The 23384-nt window shown below is 54.7% G+C and overlaps 1 protein-coding gene across 3 annotated transcripts in view; it reads left to right on the top strand.

Moving 5' to 3' along the window:
* Positions 1 to 7765: 7765 nt before the first annotated feature.
* MDGA1 (MAM domain containing glycosylphosphatidylinositol anchor 1) overlaps positions 7766 to 23384 on the top strand; it is a 56251-nt gene continuing 40632 nt past the window's right edge. For 2 of the 3 annotated variants that reach the window (XM_045843283.1, XM_045843282.1), the window contains exon 1: positions 7897 to 8891. In XM_045843283.1, coding sequence (XP_045699239.1) covers positions 8825 to 8891 — 67 coding nt within the window. In that variant the 5' untranslated portion in view covers positions 7897 to 8824. Of the gene's footprint in view, positions 8892 to 23384 lie in introns of all 3 variants that reach the window. The other variant, XM_045843284.1, reaches the window with a different exon arrangement.

Below are 23384 nucleotides of genomic sequence, written 5' to 3'. Positions count from 1 at the left end.
CAGTAGCCACTGGCCATGTGTGACCATTTAGCATTCAAAACATGGCTACTGTGACAGAAACTGAGTTTTAAATTTTACTTTGTTTAACCTTAAATGCTACTAGGATGTCAGCTTTGGCCCCGCTTCCATGGACAGGCAGACTAAATAACAGTGAAGTCCAGACCTGGGACTCTAGTCTCTGAAACCAGACTCTCTGATTTGAACACCTCCTTTGCCACTTACTAGCTGTGTGACCTTGGAGGTGTGACTGAGCGTCCCTGCTCTTCAGCCCCCTCATCTCCAAAAGGATGATAAATCTACCAACCTGGTCGGGTGGTTGGGAGGGCAAGTGGCCTTTTTAGGCTCAGCATTTGATGGGTTTTTGTTTTCTGTGATATGCTCCTTCAGGTCAGCCCTAGGTTAGGGGCCGGCAAGCATGGGAAGTGGGGCTAGACCCGTCCTCACGGGGCTAAGTGAGAGGGTCAATTACAGTCTCCCTTTCTACGCTGGGGCCAGATATGGCTCCTGAGGGCCCCCAGGACGGTGGCATGGGGGATCCCTGAGGACAGCGGGAGAGCCAGCTAATGAGTGGAGTTCATCAAAAGGCAGCGAGTCCCCTGAGCTAGTGCTGTGTCCAGACGACGATCATGTGGGGGCGGGGCCTGGGACCCCTCTCTTCCCCCAGCAACCTGCGGGGTGGGGACTGGACCTAGTGGTTGAGGGGCCAGAGAGAACAGGAGGGTTGGGAAAAGAAGGAGCGGGAGGGAGTGCGGGGGGAGGGAATGAGGTACCGCATTGGATGTCTCGAGCTTGTCCCGGGTCTGGTCAGACCAGAGACAGCTGCAGCAGGGCCATCACATTGCACTCTGGGGGTGGAGGTGGGAGCCGCGCCTGTCGTATTCTATGTGAATGGCGCCCCCTGGAGTTCATGCCACGCAGCGATTGTGCGTGTGTGTGTGCACGCGCAAGATGATTCCACTCAAGATCCCTTCCCCCTTCCCCGCCCGCCCTTGTGTGGGTCAAGAAGAGGTGATGGCTAAAGGAAAAAGAATTTGCTGAGGAGGTTAAACATAAAGGGAACAAAGAGAATCACCGGCCCTGTCCCTGGGCCCAGCTGGTCCCTCCCCTCTGGTGACCTCAGCTTCACCCCCTCCTCCCCTTCCCTCCCTTCTCCTCCTTTCCCCTCACTCCCTAGCCTGTCCTTTCAAGCTTGAGAACATTTGATCCTGCGTCTGAAGAGCGGCCGGCGCCGGCGGGAGAAGGTGAGCAACACCAGCTCAGCGAAACTTGATGCCTTCCCTGGGGCTGCTGTGGCCCTGGGGGCAGATGCCAGAGGACAGAGCCACCCTCAGCCTGGCAGAGCCTCACACCTTCAGGAAACACAACAGACCCAGACTCAGACAGCCCCTCTTAGAAGGTATCCCAGAATGAGGCAGCAGTGGGGGTCACTTCCCCCTGCCACTTATTTACACAAGATTTCCCTGAACGTTCTACCCCTCACTTACCTACTTCGCTGCCCTAGACATTTGCTTCCCCTCAGCCTGAACGTATGCAAACACTTCTTATATGTTCATTATTTCTATTTTGTCCCTGACCCCTAATTTGGTTCTCCCTAATCCTGATAATTCAGGTCTTGCCCAGAGCTGCCTTTTGTTTGAGTTAGGGTAGTCCAAAGCAATTCATTTTAATGAGCAGACATTGAACAGCCACCATGCGCTCAGCCCTGCACTGGGTGCCGTGGAACGCCTGCTCTGCCAGCGAGCTTACAGCACAGGTGGTAACAGAGCACACCGCACAGATGTCACTCTAAGCCTGGGGTGGAGGTGATATCTGTGAAACTGGACTAATGGGTGGGCCTTCAGATTTCCAGGTGCTCTGCAGTCCCCTTGGCCACATCTGTCTCCCTAGGGTGGCCAGTGGTGTGGGGTGAGGAGGGGGTGTCTTGCTGGAGCAGGACCTGTTCCCCAGAGAGACTGTATTCTCCTCCCTGTGGACACTGACTGCTCCATGCTAGCTTCACAGTTGCCTTCAAACAGGCCTGGTTTCTAGGAGCCCAGAGAGGCATTTGCATGAGGACAAATAAAACACCAGGCTGCTTCCCTCAGTCTTGGTTGAAACTTGGAAGGCTGCAGGCAACCAGGCTTAAAGGGTAGGAAACCATCTTGCTGTAGGAGCCAAGAAGTCAGAGTAAAAGGCTCCAAGCCTTCCCTGTTCCCGTCCCCTTAGCCCTTGCCCAAGCAGTAAACACTTCATTACTGTCACAGTGTGTTGGTTCCCAGATCTGTATCCTGGCTCCGTTTTCATACCAGGATCTATAACCGTATAATAGCATTCTCTTCACTTCCGTTGGGAGCCCTGAGGACAAGGCTGTGTCCCCCCTGAGACTGGGGGCTCCCTGAGGGCAGGGCTGTGTTGTTAGTGGTTGTCTCCGCAGGGTGCCCAGTATGGTGTAGGTAAAATGCCTGACTCAATGAATATTTATTTAATTAGCAAATAGTCAAGAGACCCTAGCCTTTCCAGCATGTCCCCAGACACACCTTTCCACCTTTTCTCCAGACCCCCTAACAGGGAAACAGAGCTAGATACAAATCAGTGCTCCTTACACCTATTCAGAGTGGGAAGACTGTGTGTTTATCCAAACTGGTGTTAACACCAAATTACTTTTGATCCACTGAACTGTCAGCTTAAAAGTTAAACAAAACTTCCCCTGTTCCAACATTAGTGTGGATAAAGGGAACTCGGGACAGCCCCGGTGACCTTACTTGGGAAATGGTGGCATCCAGATATCAGGTCTCAGACACAGCTTGCAAGGCTTTGGAGTCTGGGCCGGGGGATCTCAGAACCAGTCCGGGCACATCTGCTCTTTGTGGAAATGAGAACCTGGAGAGCAGAGAGGAAAGATCACACAGTGAGGCAGGGTGCAACTGTGACAAAGTGGCCAGAAAGTGGGAGGGACTTCTGTATCTTTTGTACCCCCCACCCCCATCATTCTAGGACTGGTATTTTCAGGAACTCACTGTTAAGCCAGTCAGTGAATGTCTCTTTGCCTCAGTTTTCACATCTGTAAATGGGGGTAGCCACCTGTCTTAACTTACCTCACAGGGACATTTTAAGGACCAAGTAGGATAGTGGGTGTGGAGTTCCTTGGAAAATTCAAAGCTGAGGGCACCTTTGGTGACAGTTGTAAAATAATTGAAAAGAAAATCCAAATAGATTGGCCTTTCAAAGTGAGCATGGTTCCCAGACTTACAATGTAGCCCCAACAACATCCACGTGGTAAGCATTTATTGAGCACCCACTGAGTGCCAGGTGTCAGGGATACTATAGCACCCCTTCAATCAATTCCTCACACAGACCCAGAGCTTGCTAAATGATAGTCAGATCCTGTCCCTCCTCTTGTTCACACCCTGCCATAGTTCCCATTTCACTCCAGGTAACGCCCAAGACCCTGCAATGACTCGAGGACCCAAATGACCTGCCCCCTTAACCGCTGATCTCAGCTTCTACTACTTCCTCTCACCTACCCAGGTGCAGCCATAGCCCCTCACCATGGCAGGGCCTTTGCACTTGCTGCCCTCCTCCCTGCAGTGCTCTTCCCCCAGATACCAACACTGTCTGCTCCCTCTTTTTTTTTCAACGCCAGTACTTGGATGCCAGAGGGATCTTCTCTGGTCTCCCTTCCTAACATTTCAGCCCTCACATTTTCTGCTCCTCCTCTTAGCTTTAATATTGTCTTTACCATCTAAATACTGTTTATTTTCCTTATTTAGTCTATTGTTTTTCTCTTCACTAGAACATAACTGCCAAAAAGGCAGGGGTTCTTGTCTGTTTTGCTCACATTGAACCTGCAGTGCCTAGGGTAGTGCCTGGCATGTAGTAGGAACCCATTAAACATTTGTTAAATGAATGGATGGTGAACATACAGACAGGATCCTTGCTCTCCTAGAGCCAGCACTCCACTGGGGGAGGGCCTGCTGAGGGTATGGGGGGGGGCAGGCTACAGACCCTAGGCCACAAAAGTCTTTGAGACCCCTCCTCCCCAAAGGTGTCATCATGGATTGCATTATCACTAGTCTTGAGCAGCAGCACAATTTATAACAGGAGTTAACTGCTTACTAATTACCAGCTGGAAGAATTAATTGGCTATTTGTTAGACCCCGATTTAATAAACCAGTCTTTCAGCAGGGTCATAACTCTCCCCATTGCTCATCCCCTCCCAGCCAGCTTTCCCCCCGCACCTGACCGGAAGGTGTCTTGCCCTCAGATTGAATCGATACTTGCCACTGTATGATTTTCAGAGACAATTTCCCTTGCAAGGCGAAGACAACATCCCCTGAAAGACTCTTCCTTTCTTCCTCCCTCCCTCTTCCAGGCCCTGACTTGCTGGGGGTGAGCGAGCAAGAGGCGGAGGAGATGGGGGAGCTTTCTAGCAACACACTCTCACAACAAAAGCCCCCAGCTGCCCTGCTGCACCAAGGTCGGGCTCCTGGTTCTGCGGCCTGTCACACTCCCCATCCCCCTCAGTCAGCAGCTAGTTCCGGAGCCTTCTTGGAGCCCAAGGGCTGTACTTTCTCTAGGAAAAATAATGGGATTTTTCTTGGAGCATCTCCGGTGCAGCGCAAGAACCAGCAGTTGGGTGCTGACCACTGAGCCTCCAGGCCTCAGACCTCAGCGTGCTCAGGTCCAGTGGTCTAGCTCTCTGTGCCCGCCGTCCCCCAACCCCCAACGGCCCAATCTAGGGTTCAGACAGTTGTCCTCTGTGTGTGAAGAGAACAGAAAACATTTCTTGTAAATAACACTTACTAGGCACATAAGCCCTTACGTCTCTTTAGCAGAGAACAGCGGGAAAGAGCAAGGTCGCAGAGCCAAGCTGCCTAGGTCAAAGCCCAGTGAGGCCTTTGGCAGCTGCAGGAGTCACTAAATCCTTGTTATTCTCAGAATAACAGCCCTATCTCACATAGTTGTAATGAGGATTAAATACTTAATACACATAAAGGGCTTAGAATAGTGCCTGGCATGTGGTGTCAGCTATTATTACATCTCCCAACCACTCTGAGAAGTTGGGATCCTACCAACTTTGCAGCTGGGGAAACTGAGGCCTAGAGAGGTTAGGACTGGCGGGCAGGACTGATGGCTCCCAAGGCTACTGTTCTTTTCCTTCTCCTCGTTGCCTCGCAGTGTCAGACAGAGGGCTCTGGCGCAGAAGCAGCAGGCGGGGCACACTCGGGGGATGAGATGACTGAATTTACAGACACAGCAAACAGGCTGTCAAGGTATTTACACTGCATACAATTAGCTGCAGCATATTCACAAGTGGATTAGCTACAGCAAATGTTCAATCCCAGCTTGGCTGCAATTTGGCCTTCAGCTCTCCCCTCTTCCCAGTGCCTCCTCATCAGGGTCTTCTTTCTCCTCCAGGCCAGTGTAGGTGCTCTGAGATAACAAACTCAAGAGAATGTCAGCTGAGTCAGTGGGGTTCCCTGTCCCCTCCCATGCACCCCAAAGGCACAGAAGAACAATTAACTGCTGTTGGGGTTGGACTAGCTAATTGGGAAACAGTAAAGCAGTTTCCTGTGACTTGGGTAACAGCTCATTCAACTCAGAATGGGCAAAGCCAAGGAGGGCGGCAATCACCGTGATGGCTCCCTGAAAGCTTCCCGAAAAAGGTGAGCATTTCTAGGAATTTTTAAATATAGGAAGAAGATGACAATAAAAGAAGCTACTCATCATTGCACCTTTAGTGGGTCCCACTTCCTTTTCAGACTGGGTGGGGGAGGTGGGCTCGAAGAGGCTGTATACCCCTGTATCTCTGCGGAGGCAGAAAATGGATTTTTCTGTCCGATAGTGGCTGAGGGGTGGGGAGTACAAAGGGTATTCTAGGTTAGTGGTATCCGGCCTCTGATGGGCATCACTCATTCATTCATTTAATAAATCTTCAGCTGGCATCTGATGGGTATGGGTCCCCTTACCCAGCCTCGGACTCACAGGAAAGTGAGGCGAGAGAAAAGGGGGGAGGGGATGAGGGAGGTGCAATTAGGTGGAGGTGATTGCACTTAATTGCACCTCCCGCAACGGAGAATAGGATTCTTCAGATGTTTTCGGACTTCCCGACATGGACAGAAGGGGAGCTTAGGTTTCAGGGGTGCTGATGGCACCCCTCCAATGCCGCCTGGAATTTCGTCCAACACCTCCTACTCCTGCCTCCGCAGTTGGGGGCACGTACTTTTGTCGGAGTGAGCCCCTGGACGGTCAAGGGGGAAGGGGTCCGGCAGGAAATGGGCCTGGGGAACGAGTGGTAATTACTACTATTTTTAAAAATTTGTGTTTTAATTTACATACGAAAATAACAATTTTTTGGTGTACAGTTCCTTGAGTTTTGACAAATGCACAGTCGTGGAACCAGTATCACAGCCAAGACACTGAGGGTTCCGGGGGTTGGGGGTCGAAGGCTGATAATCTTCACGCTTGGTAGCTGCTGCGGTTGCCGGCGATCCCACCCGTCGCCCTAATACAATACCTGCGCACAGACCGAGATAAATAACGGCGACAGGTGGAGCAGGTGAGATTAGCAGAACCCCGGTAGGTGGACACGGTCGGAGACCAGGGGGTGGCCTCCCACCTCGATTCCCAGTCCACACTCCTCCGCGCTGGCGTTTGAGGGGAGCGCTCTCCCCGCCCCTGCTCCAGGAGGGCCCGGTTGAAGTAGCGGAGTCCCGGAGTGCCAGACCCCAGCAACTGGAGCGGGCCCCGAGCTCAGCTGCCGGAAGGGAGTGCGCCCCTGGGGCGGTTGGGGACGCCTGAGGTACTGAGGGGAGGCTGGATGGCGAAAGGGGCGAGCTGAGGATCATGGGGATGGCCCGAGCTAGCTCTAGCATTGGGGCTCTGCGGACAAACCTGTTGGCAACCTGTGGGCCGCGGCAAAGGCAGAAGCTCTAAGCATGCCCTCTCAGCCAGCGGCTCAGCCTGCGGCCAGGCGGTGGCCCCCACGCCCTACGCCGGGAGAGGCTGTAGCAGCCTGGGAAGGGGCGGGGGCTCGGCCGGGGCGGAGGAACTCCGGGGCTGCACGCACAGCCCTGCAGACGACAGCAGCAAGCCGGCTCGCGCGCCAGGGAAACCGCGGGCGCCCCGGCCTTCGCCTCCGACCCCCGCTTCAGTCTCGCTCCCAAAAGTGCAAAACCTTTACAAAGTGTGCGGCGCCCCGTTGGCTTGGGTCCCCGGGGGGAGCGGCTGTTTTTGCCCTGCGAGCGCACTGGGATCGGTGCACTCGGCTCGGGCAGCCGGTCTGGGTTTGCAAGGGCGGGTGCAGAGCGAGTGTGCGAGCGCGCGGCTACGGAGCCCGCGCCGAAACCCACGTCCCTCCGCCACTGTCCTCGGGATAGATGGATCCATTTCTGCTTTCTGACATTTTCCCGCCGGGGGTGCGGGCGGGGGGCGGGGGGCAGAGAGAGGGAGAGATGGAGGAGGGGCAGAGAGGGGGGCGTAGAGGGGGAGAGCGAGCGAGCGAGCAGGCAGTCTGCTTCCCCCATCCCTGTTTTGTTTTCTCTAATTGGTCCTGGGGGAGGCGAGGAAATTGGACAGAGGCTGGACCGGGCGAGCAGGGCTGCCTTTAATTGGCTCCTTTTTTTTTTTTTTTTCTTTAACTGGAGGGGAATCAAACAGGAGAGCGAGCGACAAAGGGTGGGAGAGCGAGAGCCCGAACGCGGAGACGCGAGGAGAAGGGAGGAGGGAAGGAAGGAGGAGGGGGAGGCGCAGAATGAAAAGCTCGGAGTGGGGAAAAAGCAGCACAGTGAAGCCCAAGTTGCGGAACGTGCGGAGAGCTCCCGCGGCGGGGAGCCCAGCGGCCGCCGCGCCCGGGAGCCCGGCCTGACCCCGCCCGCAGTGGGCCCCCGCCGGCAGAGGCCGCCGGGCGGGGGCGGGGACGATCAACTTGGGGCACGGCGCAGACCCGCTCCCCGGAGAGCGCGGATCCCGGGAGCATCACTGCCGCCGCCGGACCGCGGGAGCGGAGCGCGGCGAGCGGAGGCGGCGAGAGGCGCCGGCGCTGCAGCTCCGGCCTCGGCGAGAGCGCGAGTATTTTTCAAACGACTCAAACTTTCCTCCTTTCCCCTCTTTCTGGGGTCTTTCTTCATCGGAATTGCTCTCCAGGTTCCCGTGGGGCGACCAGGCGCGACTCCTCCCCGGGGTTCCTTGGCGGTTCAGCCAACTTCGTGGACCCGGGGCCCCGCGGCTCTCTCTTCGTGGCCGAGCCCAGCCCACGCTGCTCCTCCGCCCGGGAGAGCCAGGGCTGGGCCCCCCAGGAGGGAGCCCAGCTCGCCCCCTTTGGATCGGGCCCTTGAGCCCAGAGCACACGCCGAAGGACTGGAGACCGCGGACTAACCCGCGCGGAGACTCGGCCTCCCCGCCCGGCTCAGCGGAGGGGCGTCCCCTGGGTGGAAAAAACAAGTTTATCAGCGGTCCCTGGCCTGTTGGATCGAAGCGCCGCAGACGACGCAGTGGGTGTCTGGCGCCCAGTACCCTGAGGGGAAAGCCCTGGGGACTCCGGAAGACTCGGCGGCCGCGCTCCTCCCGCCTGGGCGCAGGTCGCTGCGCCGGGCGCGCGGAGGCACCCGGGGCCGGGCCAGCGCCCCCTGTATTCTCACCCGGGCAGCGGCCCCGCTGGAGGAGAAACCCGGGTAGCCGCCGCCGCCGCCGCCTCAGTTTCCTGGTTTCCGTCGCCGCAGCCGCTCCCTCCGTGGCCTCTCGAAGAAGGGAAAGAGGCAGGGGGCATCGCGGAGCCCCGGCGGATGCGCCCCCCGCCGCCTCTCTGGCTGCGCCGCCTCGCGGGGATGAAGCACCGGTCGTGAACATGGAGGTGACCTGCCTTCTACTTCTGACGCTGATCCCCTTCCACTGCCGAGGACAAGGAGTCTACGGTAAGAGCCCGAGTCCCGCTGCACGCTGGCTTAGCACCGAGCGGAAACTTTGCAAGAAGCGCAAAGTGCGCGCCGCCGGGGTTTGGTGGGGGACCCCGGCTCGCACTCTGGAGTGGTTTCCGGGATCCCCGCCCTTTTTCCCGGGCTCAAGGAGATCGAGCTAGCTGCTTTGGAGCGTGGAGACCGGGCTAGGGTCTGGCGTGAAGCTGGCGATGCCAGGGGGAGGTACCCGCTTTCTCAAACCCTGTCAGGGGCGGGAGGGACTCATAACCCTGGAGAGCACCCAGTCGGCTTCCGAGATCCCGACAGACCCCAGCCCGGGGGCTGGGGCAGACACTTGAACCGAAACCTGGTTCTACCCTGGTTTGGCCTCCGGAGTGGAAGCTGAGCGATGCGCAACCCGGAGTTGCGTGCGGCTTGCGGGAGAGCTGACTGCTGGCACAGCCGCCGAGCCGCAGGCTGCCTTCCCGGATATCGGGGAGGCTTCGCTTCTTTTACTCGCTTCTTGACAGCTCGGGTGGATGCCATATCCCCTGGATCCGGCGCCGAAAACCCCATCATCCCTTTTCGGACTTCTCCCGAGCCAGTTCTTCCTGCTCCCGGTATCCATCTACGAAAACCCAGCCCCACCTTCCTTCTCCGTGTACACACACACACACACACACACACACACACACACACACACACACTCAGCTACCGTCCCCAGGAAACGCATATTCGTCACGCACCCAGCCGCTACATGTCCAAACTCTGCCTCCTGCCCCGCAGCTTTGCTCCCGCATCCCCACGCCTCACTCCAGGGCTCCAAGGGGACTCCAGTTACCCCTTCTCCTTTTTCTCCCGTGTGTTTTCCCTGGGAAAGGCCCGGAGAGCAGGCATCAGCCTTCTCAGGGACCCTTCCTCCGAGTTCTATTGCCCGAAATGCCCCGACCCCACAACACAAAAAGTCAGTCTCTGGGCCCAGTGGCCCGTACTTTGCCTTCTGACTGCTGGGTGGTCTGTGTAGGCCACTTTTTAGTGATGTGTAGGCCACTTTTTAATGATGTGTAGCTGGAGTGGGACGGATTCTCTTTCTTTCTCTGAGCTTGAGGGCCTACTTACTTGCCTTCAGATCAGGGGAGAGTTTGCCTGTCCTGTTGGTGAGGGTCAGAGGATTTGTCCCTCCTCTCACTGTTTTGGCTGCCAGCCTCAGGTGCAGATTCGAAATGCTTCCTTCTGGGGGTACCTCACAAGAGGGAGGGGTGCCCTGAGGGGTTTCTGGAAGGTGACTTGCTGGCTGGCTTGGGCTTAATTCCCTGAGGAGGCTGGCCCAGGCATCTGGCCAAACTCTGCTTCTTAATTAGTTTGTGTGTCTTTTACTGCCTGGCCCTTCAGATGGGCCAGAAAAGGAAAGGAGGAAGAATGTAGCAGGGACTGAAGAGAGGCTGGCTTATTGGCAGGAGGCTACTGAACTGGTTCCAGAGGCCTCAGCCTCCCCAGTGTAAGGGAAGACATCAGGGATGGGGGGTAGGGTGGGGAGTGCCCTTTTCCTCCCCCCCCCGCCCAAGATTTCCCTACAGCCTCACTCTCTCCTTAAGAGGCAGCCTAAGAGGGACATCCATCAGGCCTTTACTTCTTTCTCATCACACCCCACTAGGCTCTGGCGAGTGACTGAGAGCCCTTCTGTTTGCTGGGGTCCTCCGCCTTGTCCTCCCTCTGAGTGCTCTTGGGTGGATCTGGCAAGCCCATCTCCTGGCCATCCTTCTTCTCCACTCCCTCCTCCACCTTCTCCAGCCTTCTCCAGGGCTGCATGGGGGCCCATCTCAAGGAAGCACCCCTGAGTCTAGCCTGGAAAACCCATCAGTGAGGGCAAGGAGTGGGAGATAAGTGCAATGGTCTCTGCAGACCCTGATTTCAGAGTACTTTTACAAAGATTTTATTTATTTATTTTTAGAGAGAGAGGAAGGAAGGGAGAGAAGGAGAGAGTGAAACACTGATGTGTGAGAAAAACATCGCTCTGTTGCCTCTTGCATGCTCCCAACTGAGGACCTGGCCGAACTGGTGACCTTTTGGTTCCCAGGCCACAGCTCAATCCACTCAGCCATACTGGCTGATATTTCCTCCTTTCCATGTGCCTGGGTCCATGCTGCTCTCACTCAGAGTAAGTAAGGTGGGTCGTGTGCACTGGGGCCAACCTTGGGCTCTTGGGTAGCATTCTTTCCAACTGCCCTTTGAGAGTGTGGCTCCAGAGATGACTGGGGAGTCAGGGGGTTTGCTGGGTAGAACGTCTTTATGGAGGTGGATGGAGAGAGAGCAAAAAGATCTAGTATGAGGAGGAGGATGGCAAGAGCCTACTGAGTTCATTGTGATGCTAGAAGCTTTGACCAGATACAGCAGAAGGAAGAACCAGTGTAGGGCTGGGTCTAGGGTAAGGAATAATGCAGAGAGCTGGCTTTCTGCTCCCTCCCCCACTTTCCCTCTATCCCCAAAGCAGGTGAAGCAGCTTGAGAAAGAGTAGAATGTGGGGTGAAATGGTCACTAGTGTCCTCACTATATACTAGCACCCAGCATGGCGCCTGTACCTAGCAGGAGCTCAGCAAATATTTGTTGCAAAAATATAGGGCCATGGTTTAGGGGGAGTTTGAAGAAATGATTCTTCAAATTCTTTCTTTCCAAGAAGTCTGTCTAAGATGGTTTGCAGCAGGGTAGTTTGGCATTCTTTGAGGGTCTTTGGTTTGGGTGCATCATGGAGTCTTAGGTCGGCAGCTGTAGGGGACCTAAGGGAGAAGAGAGAAGAGGCTGGGAGCCCAGTGCTGTCCTGGCAGTGAGGATGGAGGCAGTTTTTACTCAAAACACACACACACACACACACACACACACACACACACACACAAAGAAGCATAAGAGTGTGCCCTAGAGAGGGAACCCTCAGCCTCTTCTCCCCCTGCCCCAGAACAGTGTGGCTGAGGGAGGGGCAGATTAGTAAACCTGGAAGCTGAATTGAAGCGGGAAGAGCAGGATGTGGAGGGCAGACCCATCAGAGTCTGCCCTGAGCTGTGAGAGTCTCTGCTGAGGCTGGTAGAAGGCAGTGGCCGGGAGCCCTATGCCAGGCTTCCCTCTGAGGGCCCTCTTGCCGGCTCTGAGCTGAGCTGTCTGCAATAGGACTGGGGAAGACTCTCAGCCTGGCCAGGTGGCTTCGCTTTTCTTTGGGGCACAGATGCTACAACAGCCGAGTACTAGACCAGATGGTCCATTTGGAGCTGGTTCCCTCTTTCCTCTTCGCCTCCCAATCTCCTGGGTGGATCTTATAAATGGCTTTCTGGCAGCCCAGGGTGGTGGGCTGGCCCTAGAGGCCTGGTTCTGGGCAAAGGCAGTAGCCCATTGAAGGAGGAGTATCCTTTGTGAGGATAGCATCAGAAACTGCCTCCCCTGGCTTCCTCATTTCCTCCCGTAGCTGCCGGACTTCCAGCCAGGGGCAGGTGAAAGGCATTCCTCTCCCTTACAAAAGCACAACACTAATCCCTGGATTATTTAATATTCAGGAGTGGGAATTGACATTATCCTTAAGACAGGTTGTTTGCAACTTACTGGTGGAAGTCAAAATATTTCACCAAAGGTGTCATCAGAAACTACTATCCTATGCTAATTTTTGTGGGAACATGAAGACAGATGTTGAATAATTTGACAAGAGCAACATAGCTTACAGAATTATCACCAAGTCAGGGTTTTTTCCCTTGCTCTGAGGAGTGCGGAGAAGGAATTTCAGGAAATGTGTCTCCCAGTGCCATCTTCTGGGTGTTCGTCTAGATGTGGACACTCTTGGGGTTTTCACGGGAGTTTCTACCCTGTGTCTTGAAACTGCCTGTCAGGTTGGACTCTCCCCCTGGAGAAGGCATCGCATCGGGAAACTCTGGTACCCTACAGAGGCTAACAGAGAGCTTAGGGTTTTCTAAATGTCCTCAAGAAGTCCATGCCTCTGTCCTTCCTTCCTTCTCAGTTATAGCAACTGCGTGAGGGAGAGGGCCTTGTGTCCCCCAGTCCAGGATGCTTTATTTGCTGTACCAGCATTGTCTGTATACCCCCTCAATGGATGTTGGCTGCTGGGCCTGCCCGAGGGCTCTCCAAATCTAGAGTCAGAGCAAAGAGCCCCCATAGGGTCAAGATCTGCAAGGTCTTTCATTTTATGAATCTGTGCTTCCTGGCTGGTGGGATTCTGGGGGGTGGCAGGGGTGGTTAGAGAGGATTTTATTAGTCAGGAAAGCACCCTTGACGAGGCTGGCTGCGGACACACCAAGGGCCTACTTGTAATTGGTCAGGCTTGGCTGTGAGCTGCTGGGGCTGGGTGGCAAAGCCTCATTTAAAGCCTGGTATTAGCTCTGCTTTTCTGGAACATGGAGGGACGGGCGGGGGGCTCCATAGGGAGAATGGAGGGAGCTAATCACAGCAGCCAAGGCCGGCAAATGAATGATGCAGGAAATCAATACCTGGGTGCGGGAGTGGAAATCCGGGCAGTGGTAGCAGCCGTGGCTTCTCTGGCTGCCCAGGAGGCACAGGCGGGCCTGGGAGGAGTGAGACCGAGGCAGCAGTGTGGCGCACCCTCCTCTCCACTGCACACCCTCCGCACACTGCCTCCAGTTCTGCCTTCCTCCCCATCCTCACTCCTGCCTTGCAGCTGGGCTTGTGGAGCTTGGGGCAGAAGATGTCCCACTCAGCAAAGACAGGGGACCTGGGAGATGGAACCTTGGGCCTTTCAGTCTTGGAAGAGCCTTGCCCCTCTGCTACCTGCCTTTGTTCAAAGTCTGACCAAACCCCCGTTCCGGGGTGTGTGCCTGGGGACCCAGCCCTGTGCACCGGGCACTGCCACTCCAGATGTGGCCAGGAGGGGGCGGCCTTGGCCGCCACATTGCTTATTGCTTTTCCTAGGTTTCCTTGGCCTCAAGACTCAAGGAGGATGAGACTACTTACTCTAATATCTTAGCCTGGGATCCCAGGGGGGCGCCTTAGGCCTTCTGCAGCTCCTTGCCTCCCTCCAGCTCTCCTGTTTCCCCTCCCAATGTCCCAGGGCATTCACTTGTGGCCAAATTCACATTTCTTTCCCCTAGGCCAACAGAAAGCCCTGGGGGGCGGGGGCAGGCGGATGGTGGGGGGCTCAGCTCCCTGCGCTCTAGCCCAGGTAGGGCTGTGTGCAGAGCAGTCTCATGCCCTGCCAGCGTTGCCTCTTTGTGAACCTGGGGTGTGGCCCCTGCCTTGCATCTTCCCCACCTTCGTAGAAGACCTTGCTTTGTATCTGCTGATGGCAGGTACTTGCTGCTAAGGGGCCTCTATTGCATTTAAATGCTGATACGGAGGCAAAGGTAACACCTAACTCAAAGATGTGAATCCCTTTTTTAAAAAAACAAAACAAAACAATGAAATCTCCCTTTCCCCAGGTCTATGACTAACAGGTGCTCTTTGCAAAACAATCAGAGAATATATAAAAATATAAGGAAGAAGGTAAAATTCACTTGACATCCTGCCATGCCTTTAGTGATGGTTCTTTCTGGCATCTTTTTGTGCAAAGAGGAACAAACTTTTCAGGGAGAATCATTGGTTATAACAACAATCCTGGATAGGTGCATAAGTGCCACATGCCTTACCAAGCATTTCCATGCCTCCCCCCATTGCTTACATAACCTTATGAGAGGTCGGCAGAGCAGGTCCTGTTGCCCCCATTTTACAGATGAGGAAACGCAGCTGGTCACACAGCTGGTCAGGAGTGGTTCTGAGACTCCAGCCCAGTGGATCTTCTGATTTGGGGGCAGGAAAGCTGTATGGTGTGGCCCTCACCGTTCAATGAATATCCATCTAGTATATCCCTTGAGCAAGGCCCTGTTTGGACTACTGACTGGGCACCAAGATGAACAAGGTGGAGGCTCTGCCCTCGAGGGGAAGGTGGGGAACTCACAGACCACGTGTTGGTTCCCGGAAGATCTTAATAAATGCACTGTGACAACGGCAGGTAAAAGACTGTGGGAATTCGAAGGGAAGGGAGATTACAAGGCCTTGTGGGGAAGAGGCACTTGAACTGTCCTTGACAAAGAGAAGAAAGGACTGAGAAAGGCGTCCCTGGAGGAGGCAAAGGCACAGAGGAGAAAGAACCTGAGAGCGTATGGGGAGCAGTGTCACTCTGCTGGGCTGCAGCAAGGTTGAAAGGGAATCGAGACAGTTGGAGCTGGAACAGTAAAGGCACAGCAATCAAAATCACTAACGTTGACTGCCAAGCAGAGCTCATGAATGAGCACCGTCTTTGTCCACCCTCACCACAATCCCCGCGAGAGCCATTCATGACCTGATGTACCGACCAGTAAACTGAGGGCTCAGGAAGATGAAGTTCCTTGTCCAAGTGGCAGAGCTGGGCTTAAACCCAGATCTGCTGATGGCAAAGCCTTTGCTTGTGGGGGAGGAGGCTGGAGGCCTGGGTTTGGGAGGAGCTGTTGGGAGAGCCGTAAGCAGGGAAATGGGCCGATGTGAGCTGTACTTCAGGCTGGGTGGCTGGCCAGGAGGTCCTGCAGCTGTCCAGGGAAGATGTGGTGAGAATGTGGTCCAGGGTGGGGGGGGCCATGAGAGTGGACAGGAGGGACTGGGTACAAGAACTGCAGTCATTCCACGAATATGTGAGTGAAGATTCTATATCTTGAGATATTTGGGAAAAAACAAATTCTTGCTCTGAGTTTATGTTCATATTAAGGGGAGACAGGCAATAAGCAGGTCAATAAATAAGTATATAATGTATCCCATGATGAAGAGTTCTATGAAAAAGTGGTAAAACACCCAAGGGACAAGGAGTGGCAGACTGCGGTTCAAATTCATATACTGTGGTTGGGGGAGGCCTCCTTGAGTAGATGCCCCGGAACAGAGACCTGAAGATGCCTGGGGAAGAGAGAGAAAGCTGGGTGGGTGTCTGCAGGAAGTGTATTCTAGGCAGAATAATCAGTGCAAAGGTCCTGGGGTAGCTTGTTTAGCCACAAGGAGGAGGCTGGAGCGGAGGCAGCCACGGGGAGAGCTGCTGGGACCAGACTGTGGAAGGCTCTGTAAGGACAGTGTAAGGCTCTGCAGGGACTTTGGCTTATATTCTGAGTAAGGTGAGGAGCCACGGGAGGGTTTTGAGCAGAGGAGGGACATGAACTGCCACCTTTTTAATAGAATCCTGCTGGCTGCCATGTGGAAAATAGACTGTAGGGCATTGGGTATGGGCGAAGAAAGCCAGTTAGAGACTCTTGCAGAAGGTGAGAAATGAGACTGTACAATCTATAGGTCCTAAATGTGCTTCAGGAAGAGCTCAGTCAAGGGGTAGGAGCTGAAAATGGCCCTGAGGTTTGGAGCTGGGAGGCTTGGCACACCACGGCATCGAGGGAGAGCGAAAGGCACAGGAGGCCCGACAGGTCTGGGGCGGTGCAGTGAAGCAGTTCAGAGCCCGGACTTCTGGTGAGAAACCCGGGTCTGGACCCCAGCTCAGCTTGCACCAGCTCTGAGAGCTCGAGTTCCATCTGCTTCCTAAGGGTGGCTTATCTGTGGGTTAGATGGAGACCATCGTGCCTGCACTGAGGCCACAAGAAGTAGCTTTATCTTCATGGCAATGCCAGTGCATTTGGAACTTCGTGGGGCTCTGGTGTGAGATGTCTGGGAGAGATGTTGTCGGGGCTGGTGGAGTGGATGTTGGTGCTCAGGACACAGATCTGCTCTGAAGAGGCAGGTTTGCACATCTGGGTTTGTGTGCACGCAGCTGAAGCCAGGAAGTGGAATGAAATTGCCAGGAAAGAATGGGCGGAGTGAGAGAGGACACTGGCTGGGACCAGCACCCTGGGGTGGGAGGAGAAAGACAAGACAGAGCAGGTGGCCTCAGGGAGGGAGGAGGAGACCTGCAAGGGAACAGGGACTGGAAAGCCAGGGGGAGGACGAGTCTGAGGGAGGAAGGGCATCTGAGGCGGTGGAGGAGGCAGATCTGATCAGCGGGCCTAGGCTAGGTCGAGTCTGCGCCTCTGACACCCCCTGGGGCAAAGCCAGTGCTGCGGGCACGTGGGTCAGTCTCCAAATGGCAAGGGCAGACAGGAAGGAGGACTGGATGCAGGTGGGCAGACCTTGGGTTGGAGGGCCAGGTGGGCAGCGTGCTGCCTCTGAGAGACCAAATAGCTCGCCTCGCTGAGCCTCAGTTTCTCCATCTGAAAGACTAGTTCAGGCATACCCACCCCTTGGAGTTAGAGGAGCCCAAGCGATAGCACTTTGTAAACTCTCAGGCAAACTATGGGGACTCTGTTTCACAAGAGCAGAGGGGGTGGCAGACAGATGGCAGGGAGCCCCGGGTGTGGGAGGCATGTGGAAGTCGGAGGTGCAGGCTGCGCTTTTGAGAGATGTGGCAGGCCAGCGAAGGCTGATGGCAGCTCCCCCAGAAGGCCTAGCCCCGGCGGGTGCGGCTGTGGGTCTGGGAAGCTGGGGCTGCAGGGGTGAGTGACCTCAGTGCGTGGGTGAGGAGGTATGGGGTGGGGGTGACTTGGCAGGTGTGACTTAGCCTGCTTTGGAGATTCTACCTCAGGCTCTTCCTGGTTCCTTTTGAGTCCCAGATACTCAGTCAAAATAGACTTTGATTATCTGGAGGATTGGGAACTGTGTAGAGAAGTGCTTCTTGAACCCCGGGGGCCTGTCGGAACCACCCGGAGCCCACTTTCAACCACAGACGCCTAGCTGCGCCCAGGACCTCCTGAATCAGGATCTCTGCAGGTGGCGGCAAGGCAGCTGTGGTCGCAAGAGCTCTCCTGTTGGTTCTCAGGCACAGCTGGTGTAGACAGTGCATCGGAAAGAGTCAGGCCCTAACAGCTGTCTTCTTCCCTGGGGCTTTCTGAGGGCATTTCTGAGTTTTCTGGGTCACTGCCCAAGCTTTGGTTCAGTCAGGCTCATGTGGGCCCTGGGGTCTTTAAACACACACACACACACACACACTTTTTATTTTTAAAATTATGAACACGGAGACTACAGAGACTTTCTGTTTTAATAGTGGTAACTGGAAGGTCCAGGTCAGGAGCTTGGGAAACTGGCCTCTCTCTCTCTGCTTCCAACCAGGGAATCTCCGGTCCCAAACCCGGAGAGATTGAAAGAGACTTCCCGGAGGTGATGCGTTCACTGATTTGCAATAGGCAAATCCTGTTACCTTTCTGAAATGTGGCTCTTTTGTTCATTGTCTTCCCCATTTGGTTTGTAAATAAACGAAAACCTCAGAACTGGGCTACACTGTAGCAATTCAGTGTGACCCAAGAAAACAGTTCAGGAGTACCTGCTAAGCATCTGGAAGGGTGGGGGGCGCTGTGGCTGCAGAGGTGGAGTCCACCAGCCCCACGGAGCTCGCAGTGGAGTGGGAGAATGCACCCATTTCCAGGGCCCTCATTTTTCAGATGGAGAAGCTTGAGCGATTGCCAAAGGCCCTACAGTGGCAGGTAGTGGAGTCAGGATTTGAACTCAAGCTGAATTGAATTAATGCCAAGTCCGGTGCCCGCCCGCTGCTCCGAGTGCGAGGCTCCTCAGGGCAGGATCAGGCTGGTTGGTGTTCCCTGGGCTGTGCTGCTGAGTTAGGAATCTCTTTCTGTTACTAGAAACAAAGGCCTGATGACAGAGGCTCCAAGTTCAAGCTGACTTTCTGCAGTTCAGAGGTAGGCTGTCCACGGCTGCTGTGGTGGCTCCTTGGTCACTGGAGATCCAGGCTTCTTTCAGCGTGTTGCTCTGCTCTGTTTACAGTACTGGTTCTCAAACTTTGCTTCATGTTAGAATTACCTGAGGAGTGTTAAAAATCCCAAGGCCTAGGTCATACCTCAAACCAATTAAATTAGAATATCTGGGAGTGGGAAATAGGCATCAGCATTTTTTTTAAAGGATCCCTAGGTGATTCCAATGTGCAGCAAAGTTTGGGAACCCCTGCTTTCGAGCATTTTGCCTCAGAGTCACCCAAGGGCTGCTGGGGCTCAGCCATCATGACTCATTCCAAGTGGAAGAAGAGAGGGACATTTGAAAGAGCAGGACTACCAGCTGAGTCAGCTCCCTTTAACGAACTTTTCCAGAAACCTCCTCCCAGTGACTTCTGCTTACATCTCATGAGCCATTCTCAGCTGCAAGCGAGGCTGAGAAGGGCACATTCTCGCCTGAGACAGTATCGGGGTTTAGTTAGAAAAAAGGGGAGAATGGACATTGGGAAGGTAGTGTGCAGTGTTTACCACAAATTTCCACCTCACAGTCACTTGGCGTTTCTTGAAATGAGAGAGGATTTAGATGAGGGTGAACACGGTGCTCCTCCCCCTTCTCCCCCAACCCTGTCAGCCCCACTAAGGTGGGGTGGGGGGCTCTGGCTGCTCTGAGGATGCCCAGCTGGGAGTTTATAGAAGACCAAGACCAGAGCAGGGGAGAGACTTGCTTGGGGTCACCCAAGCATTCCTATGGGGGTCCCAGCTTCCTGTCTGCCAGAACTCTCCTTCCCTCCTCCCCACCCCATGCCCTGTTCATGCTTCATGACGTTGTTGATTTCTGCTGGTTGGTACCTCTCTCCTTTGGCAAGTGGCTCCTTTCAGCACCAGCCACAGGAGAGCTCTGTGGAGTTTTGGGGAACAGAAACTAAGGGGCTATGCCAGAAGCCATGGGCCAGAGAGCACTGCAGAGGTGATCCAGCTCATCTTTCTGCCTCTTGGCAGGCCCACACCCACATGAGACCTGGGGAATGCACCGCTGTTTGCTCAACATCTCTAGTACTTTGCTTTTGGGAAGTTCTTCTCATTGTCTGACTTTAATTCAATTTGCTGTAACATAACCTCTTGTTAGAAAGATTCAGGAGCTGAGGCCTCTGAGCTGAACTTGAACATTTCCTTGGCCCTGAAACTTTCCCTATGTGATTCTTAAGAAGCTCTTAATGAGGTACTCTTTCCATCTCTGAGAGGGACATCAGGAAGGCAGAGGTGGGGAGGGAGCTAATTCTTGTGGCCCCATCTACCTGGGCTTGGTTCTGGTGTTCTGGTAAAATGGTGACCTTGGGGAGGTCAGTTTACCTTCCAGCAAAATACATGAGCATGCCAGGCAGGCTGAAGTTCTGTGCTGTGGTGAGGCCTGGCGTTACTCTCCTTTCTGGAATCAGGCCACAGGGTAGACACAGAGAAGGCTGAGGGTGGGGCCGAGGGTGGAGCAAGGAGTGAGCTCACTCAGCTGCCAGCCAGTGGCCCTAAGTGACCCAGAAGCAGGTCTTTGAGATTCAGTGCAGGAAGAGGCTGAGACCAGAGAAGGTAAGTGAGTTGTCAAGGTCACACAGCAATTAGGTATGAAAGCTGAAATTAAAAACCATGTCAAGGGACTTTACAGCTGGATCTTTCTTATTCTCCCACATAAACCTGTAGGCTCAGGAGAAGCCAGGACATGTCGACATGGTGTTTATAAGCTCATTTTATGCCTGCATTTCTACAACCCTCTCCCGACCCCGTAAACCCCATTTCTTATTCCCAGGCCTCGTTGCATCCAGGCTACAAAATACGGGGCTCCTTCTGGGTCCAGGACTCCTGGGTAGATGCACTTTAGGGTTACCAACAAAGCAGCCAGCAGGAACTGCCCCTGTTCCCAGAGTGCTGCTCTGGGAGTACCCGGCAGCCCTTGAGCCTTTTCCCAGAGGCTCGGGTTGGTTGATCCATTGATCCGTTAAGTTGGATCTTGAAGCAGTGGGATTCAGGCGAGGGGGTTTCAGAGAAGCGATGGGTGGAGGCAGAGTGTGTGTGCACGTGCGTGTGTAGTTGTGGGACCAGATGAGGGCCGCAGGTTGTGGCAACGTGAGAGACTTAATAGGGGATGCTGTGATGATCAGAATTGTCTTGGACTCATGGTCTCAGTTTGGGTTCCCCAGAAGCAGACCCTGAGATAAGGAGCCGAGTGCAGGCAGTGTATTTGGGAGGTGAGCACGGGAAGCTCAGGTAGGGGAATGGGGATGGGAGCCAGGGAAGTGAAGGGAACCGTGGTCAAGCCAGTCACCCCCATGTCTCACTGAGGACCCTTGGGACACCGGAAAGCAAACACTCAGAGTTCGCCCGTGGCGGTGAGGGGGCTGGGCAGGTGCACAACAACTCCCATCTGCCGCTGGTGGCAGGCTGCTCCTGGGGGTATTCATCCCTGCTGCTTCGCAGCACACGCCGGCGGTGGGACTCTAGCCTCAGGTGCTGGTGCTGTGCGTGGCAGTGGTCAGAGGAGGCGACAGCCTGGACTTCATCCCGTCCAAGCCTTTCGTCTTGCTTTTTCAGAACCAGTCTGTTGCTGAGCTCTTTGTTTGTAGGTCTTGTCTTCTGGGCTGCGTGCAGAAGCCCTGACTCCAGGCAAAAAAACCTCTCCTGTGGCCACCAGACCCATGAGCTCTTCATTTGCGTCTTTGGATTCTGTGACCAGAATTCTAGCTTGTTAATTTTCCCAAGGCCGTCCTGGTAGAATGCAGGCTCTCCCTGAAGGGTTGAGGGGCCTCACACCTGAGGACAGCAGGGTTGGGGGCTTTGTTGAAGACAAACCCAGAGTCTCCAGGGTCCTTTGGGCGTTGCCATGGGCACCGTCATTATCTCCCCACCCTCTGAATTCAGAACTAAGAAAGAGGTGGGGACAATCTCTGAGACTAGAAGATTGCCCTTTTTCTCTGCAGGCAGGATTCTCTGTGGGTAACACGGTCGATTGCATTCTGTCCACTTCCCTCTGCAGGAAGGAAACCTCCCGTTGGTAATGGCCTGGCTAGTCTGCACCCCGAAGGTCCCTGGGCCTTAGGAGCCCAGATCAGAGTGGTACCTCCATCCTGTTGTAGATTTATCTCAGTCTTTTCACTGCCAACTGGGCCCTGAGATTAATTAGTAAATCACAACTTTCTTGAATATTGTCTGTGTGCCTGGCGGTGTCCTGGGCTCTGAGACAGCAGAGAACAAGACAAAGAGATGATCGGGAATCACAGGCTTATGGAGTGACAAAGCCAGGGGACACCTCAGGGCAGACCTCATCGTTTGTCAGAAGAGAAACCCAAGGCTGAGAGAAGGCGAGAAAAGTCTTCGGGCCACACAGCCCATAGGCAGCCCAGTTTGGAATTATGGAAAGGTCAGAGATAATGGGCTTAGAGATCACCTGGCCCTAAATGCTCAGGTTTTCAGAGGCAGAAACCAGTGGCCAGAGATGAAAGGTCATGCCAAGCTAGTGGCAATGCTTTGCCTGTCAGTGAACCAAACCTCTCTTCCTCATCTGGGCTCTAATATACTGAGGGGTGTGTGCACAGAACCAGTGGCGTTAGATAAACTGCTCTCGCTGGGTACCGCGGTAGGAGCTGAAATACATTCCGAATGTTCTCTCTACTTTGTGCGTGTGCACTGTATCTGTGTTTTTTTGCACATGTGAATATCGAGGCCATGCATGAGCTGAACGTATGCACATACATGCTGACATTGCACTCACGAACATGGAGATATGTGCAGGAGGCAATGCTTGACTGTGGGAGGTACTACGGACCTCTTTTCTGGTCCACCTTCATCCCGTTGCCCCTCCTGGATACCCTTGCCTTGGGTCTCAGGCAGAGGGGCGGGAATGGGCCGTCAGCTGGTGCTTGTGTCCAGCCTGGGTTAGGGCTGCCCCCGCCCTCCTAGGAGTCCTGAAGTGGGGGCAGGGGCAGGCCAAGGCTGACCTGGAGCTCTGGGCTAATTTTCCTGGCCTCCATCGATCTAGCTGCTTCTCCTGAGTCTATTAGCAGTCGGCGAGTGAAAATATCCCCCATCGTGAGCCCTGACCTGAGACAGGGAGGAATCCATAGCAATTTGTTCAAACAGAAGAAAGCATTTTTCTCTGATTTGTATTCCAATTTATTCCAGGCAGGAAGGGGGTCAGGGTGGGGAGGGGGTGAACCCTGGCACTCCAGAATTGGGCTCAGGCCCGTCAGCCCCCATGCCAGCCAGGGTGGCAGCTGGAGCTCCCCATGGTTCCTGGGGGAGGGTGGGCCCCAGCAGGGGGACGGGAAGAGAGGCCTGCCAGCCTTCCCAGCAGGCCCTGCTTGGCTGGAGAGATCAGTTGTGGATTTGGTTTTCACAAAACACAAAGCCGCCCACTTGGAGCCTCTCTCCCAGGCACTGGGGCCTGTGCCAGGCGTGCGCTCACCCGCTGCTCCTGTGCCAGGGTGGGGGCGGGGCTGGGCGCATGGACACAGTGGCTCCAATTGGACTGAGCGGCAGGGGGCCTATTCTTCTCCTGAAGCCCTCCCCAGCCAGCTTTGCAGGAACAGAGTTGCTCAGGCTCAGAGGGGACCTGGCACCCTGGAAGAGCTCTGTGCAGGACGGGAGCCCCTCACCGGGAACCCCTCACCACGGGAGCCCTGAGCGCATCTCTGTGACGCAGTGCTCATGCTTTATTCCTGCTCTGAGCAAACTGGGGCTCACTGGTGTTCTAACTAGGAAGTCTCTTTTGAGATGACATTTATTAAGTGCCTACTGTTTGCTGGGCACTGGGCTAGTGCTG

The sequence above is a fragment of the Phyllostomus hastatus genome, unplaced genomic scaffold (assembly GCF_019186645.2).
Source record: "Phyllostomus hastatus isolate PE091 unplaced genomic scaffold, TTU_PhHast_1.1 phas_contig_40, whole genome shotgun sequence".
Taxonomy (NCBI): Eukaryota; Metazoa; Chordata; class Mammalia; order Chiroptera; family Phyllostomidae; genus Phyllostomus; species Phyllostomus hastatus.
Note: the sequence above shows the minus strand (reverse complement) of the source record. Positions and strands in the feature narration are given on the sequence as shown.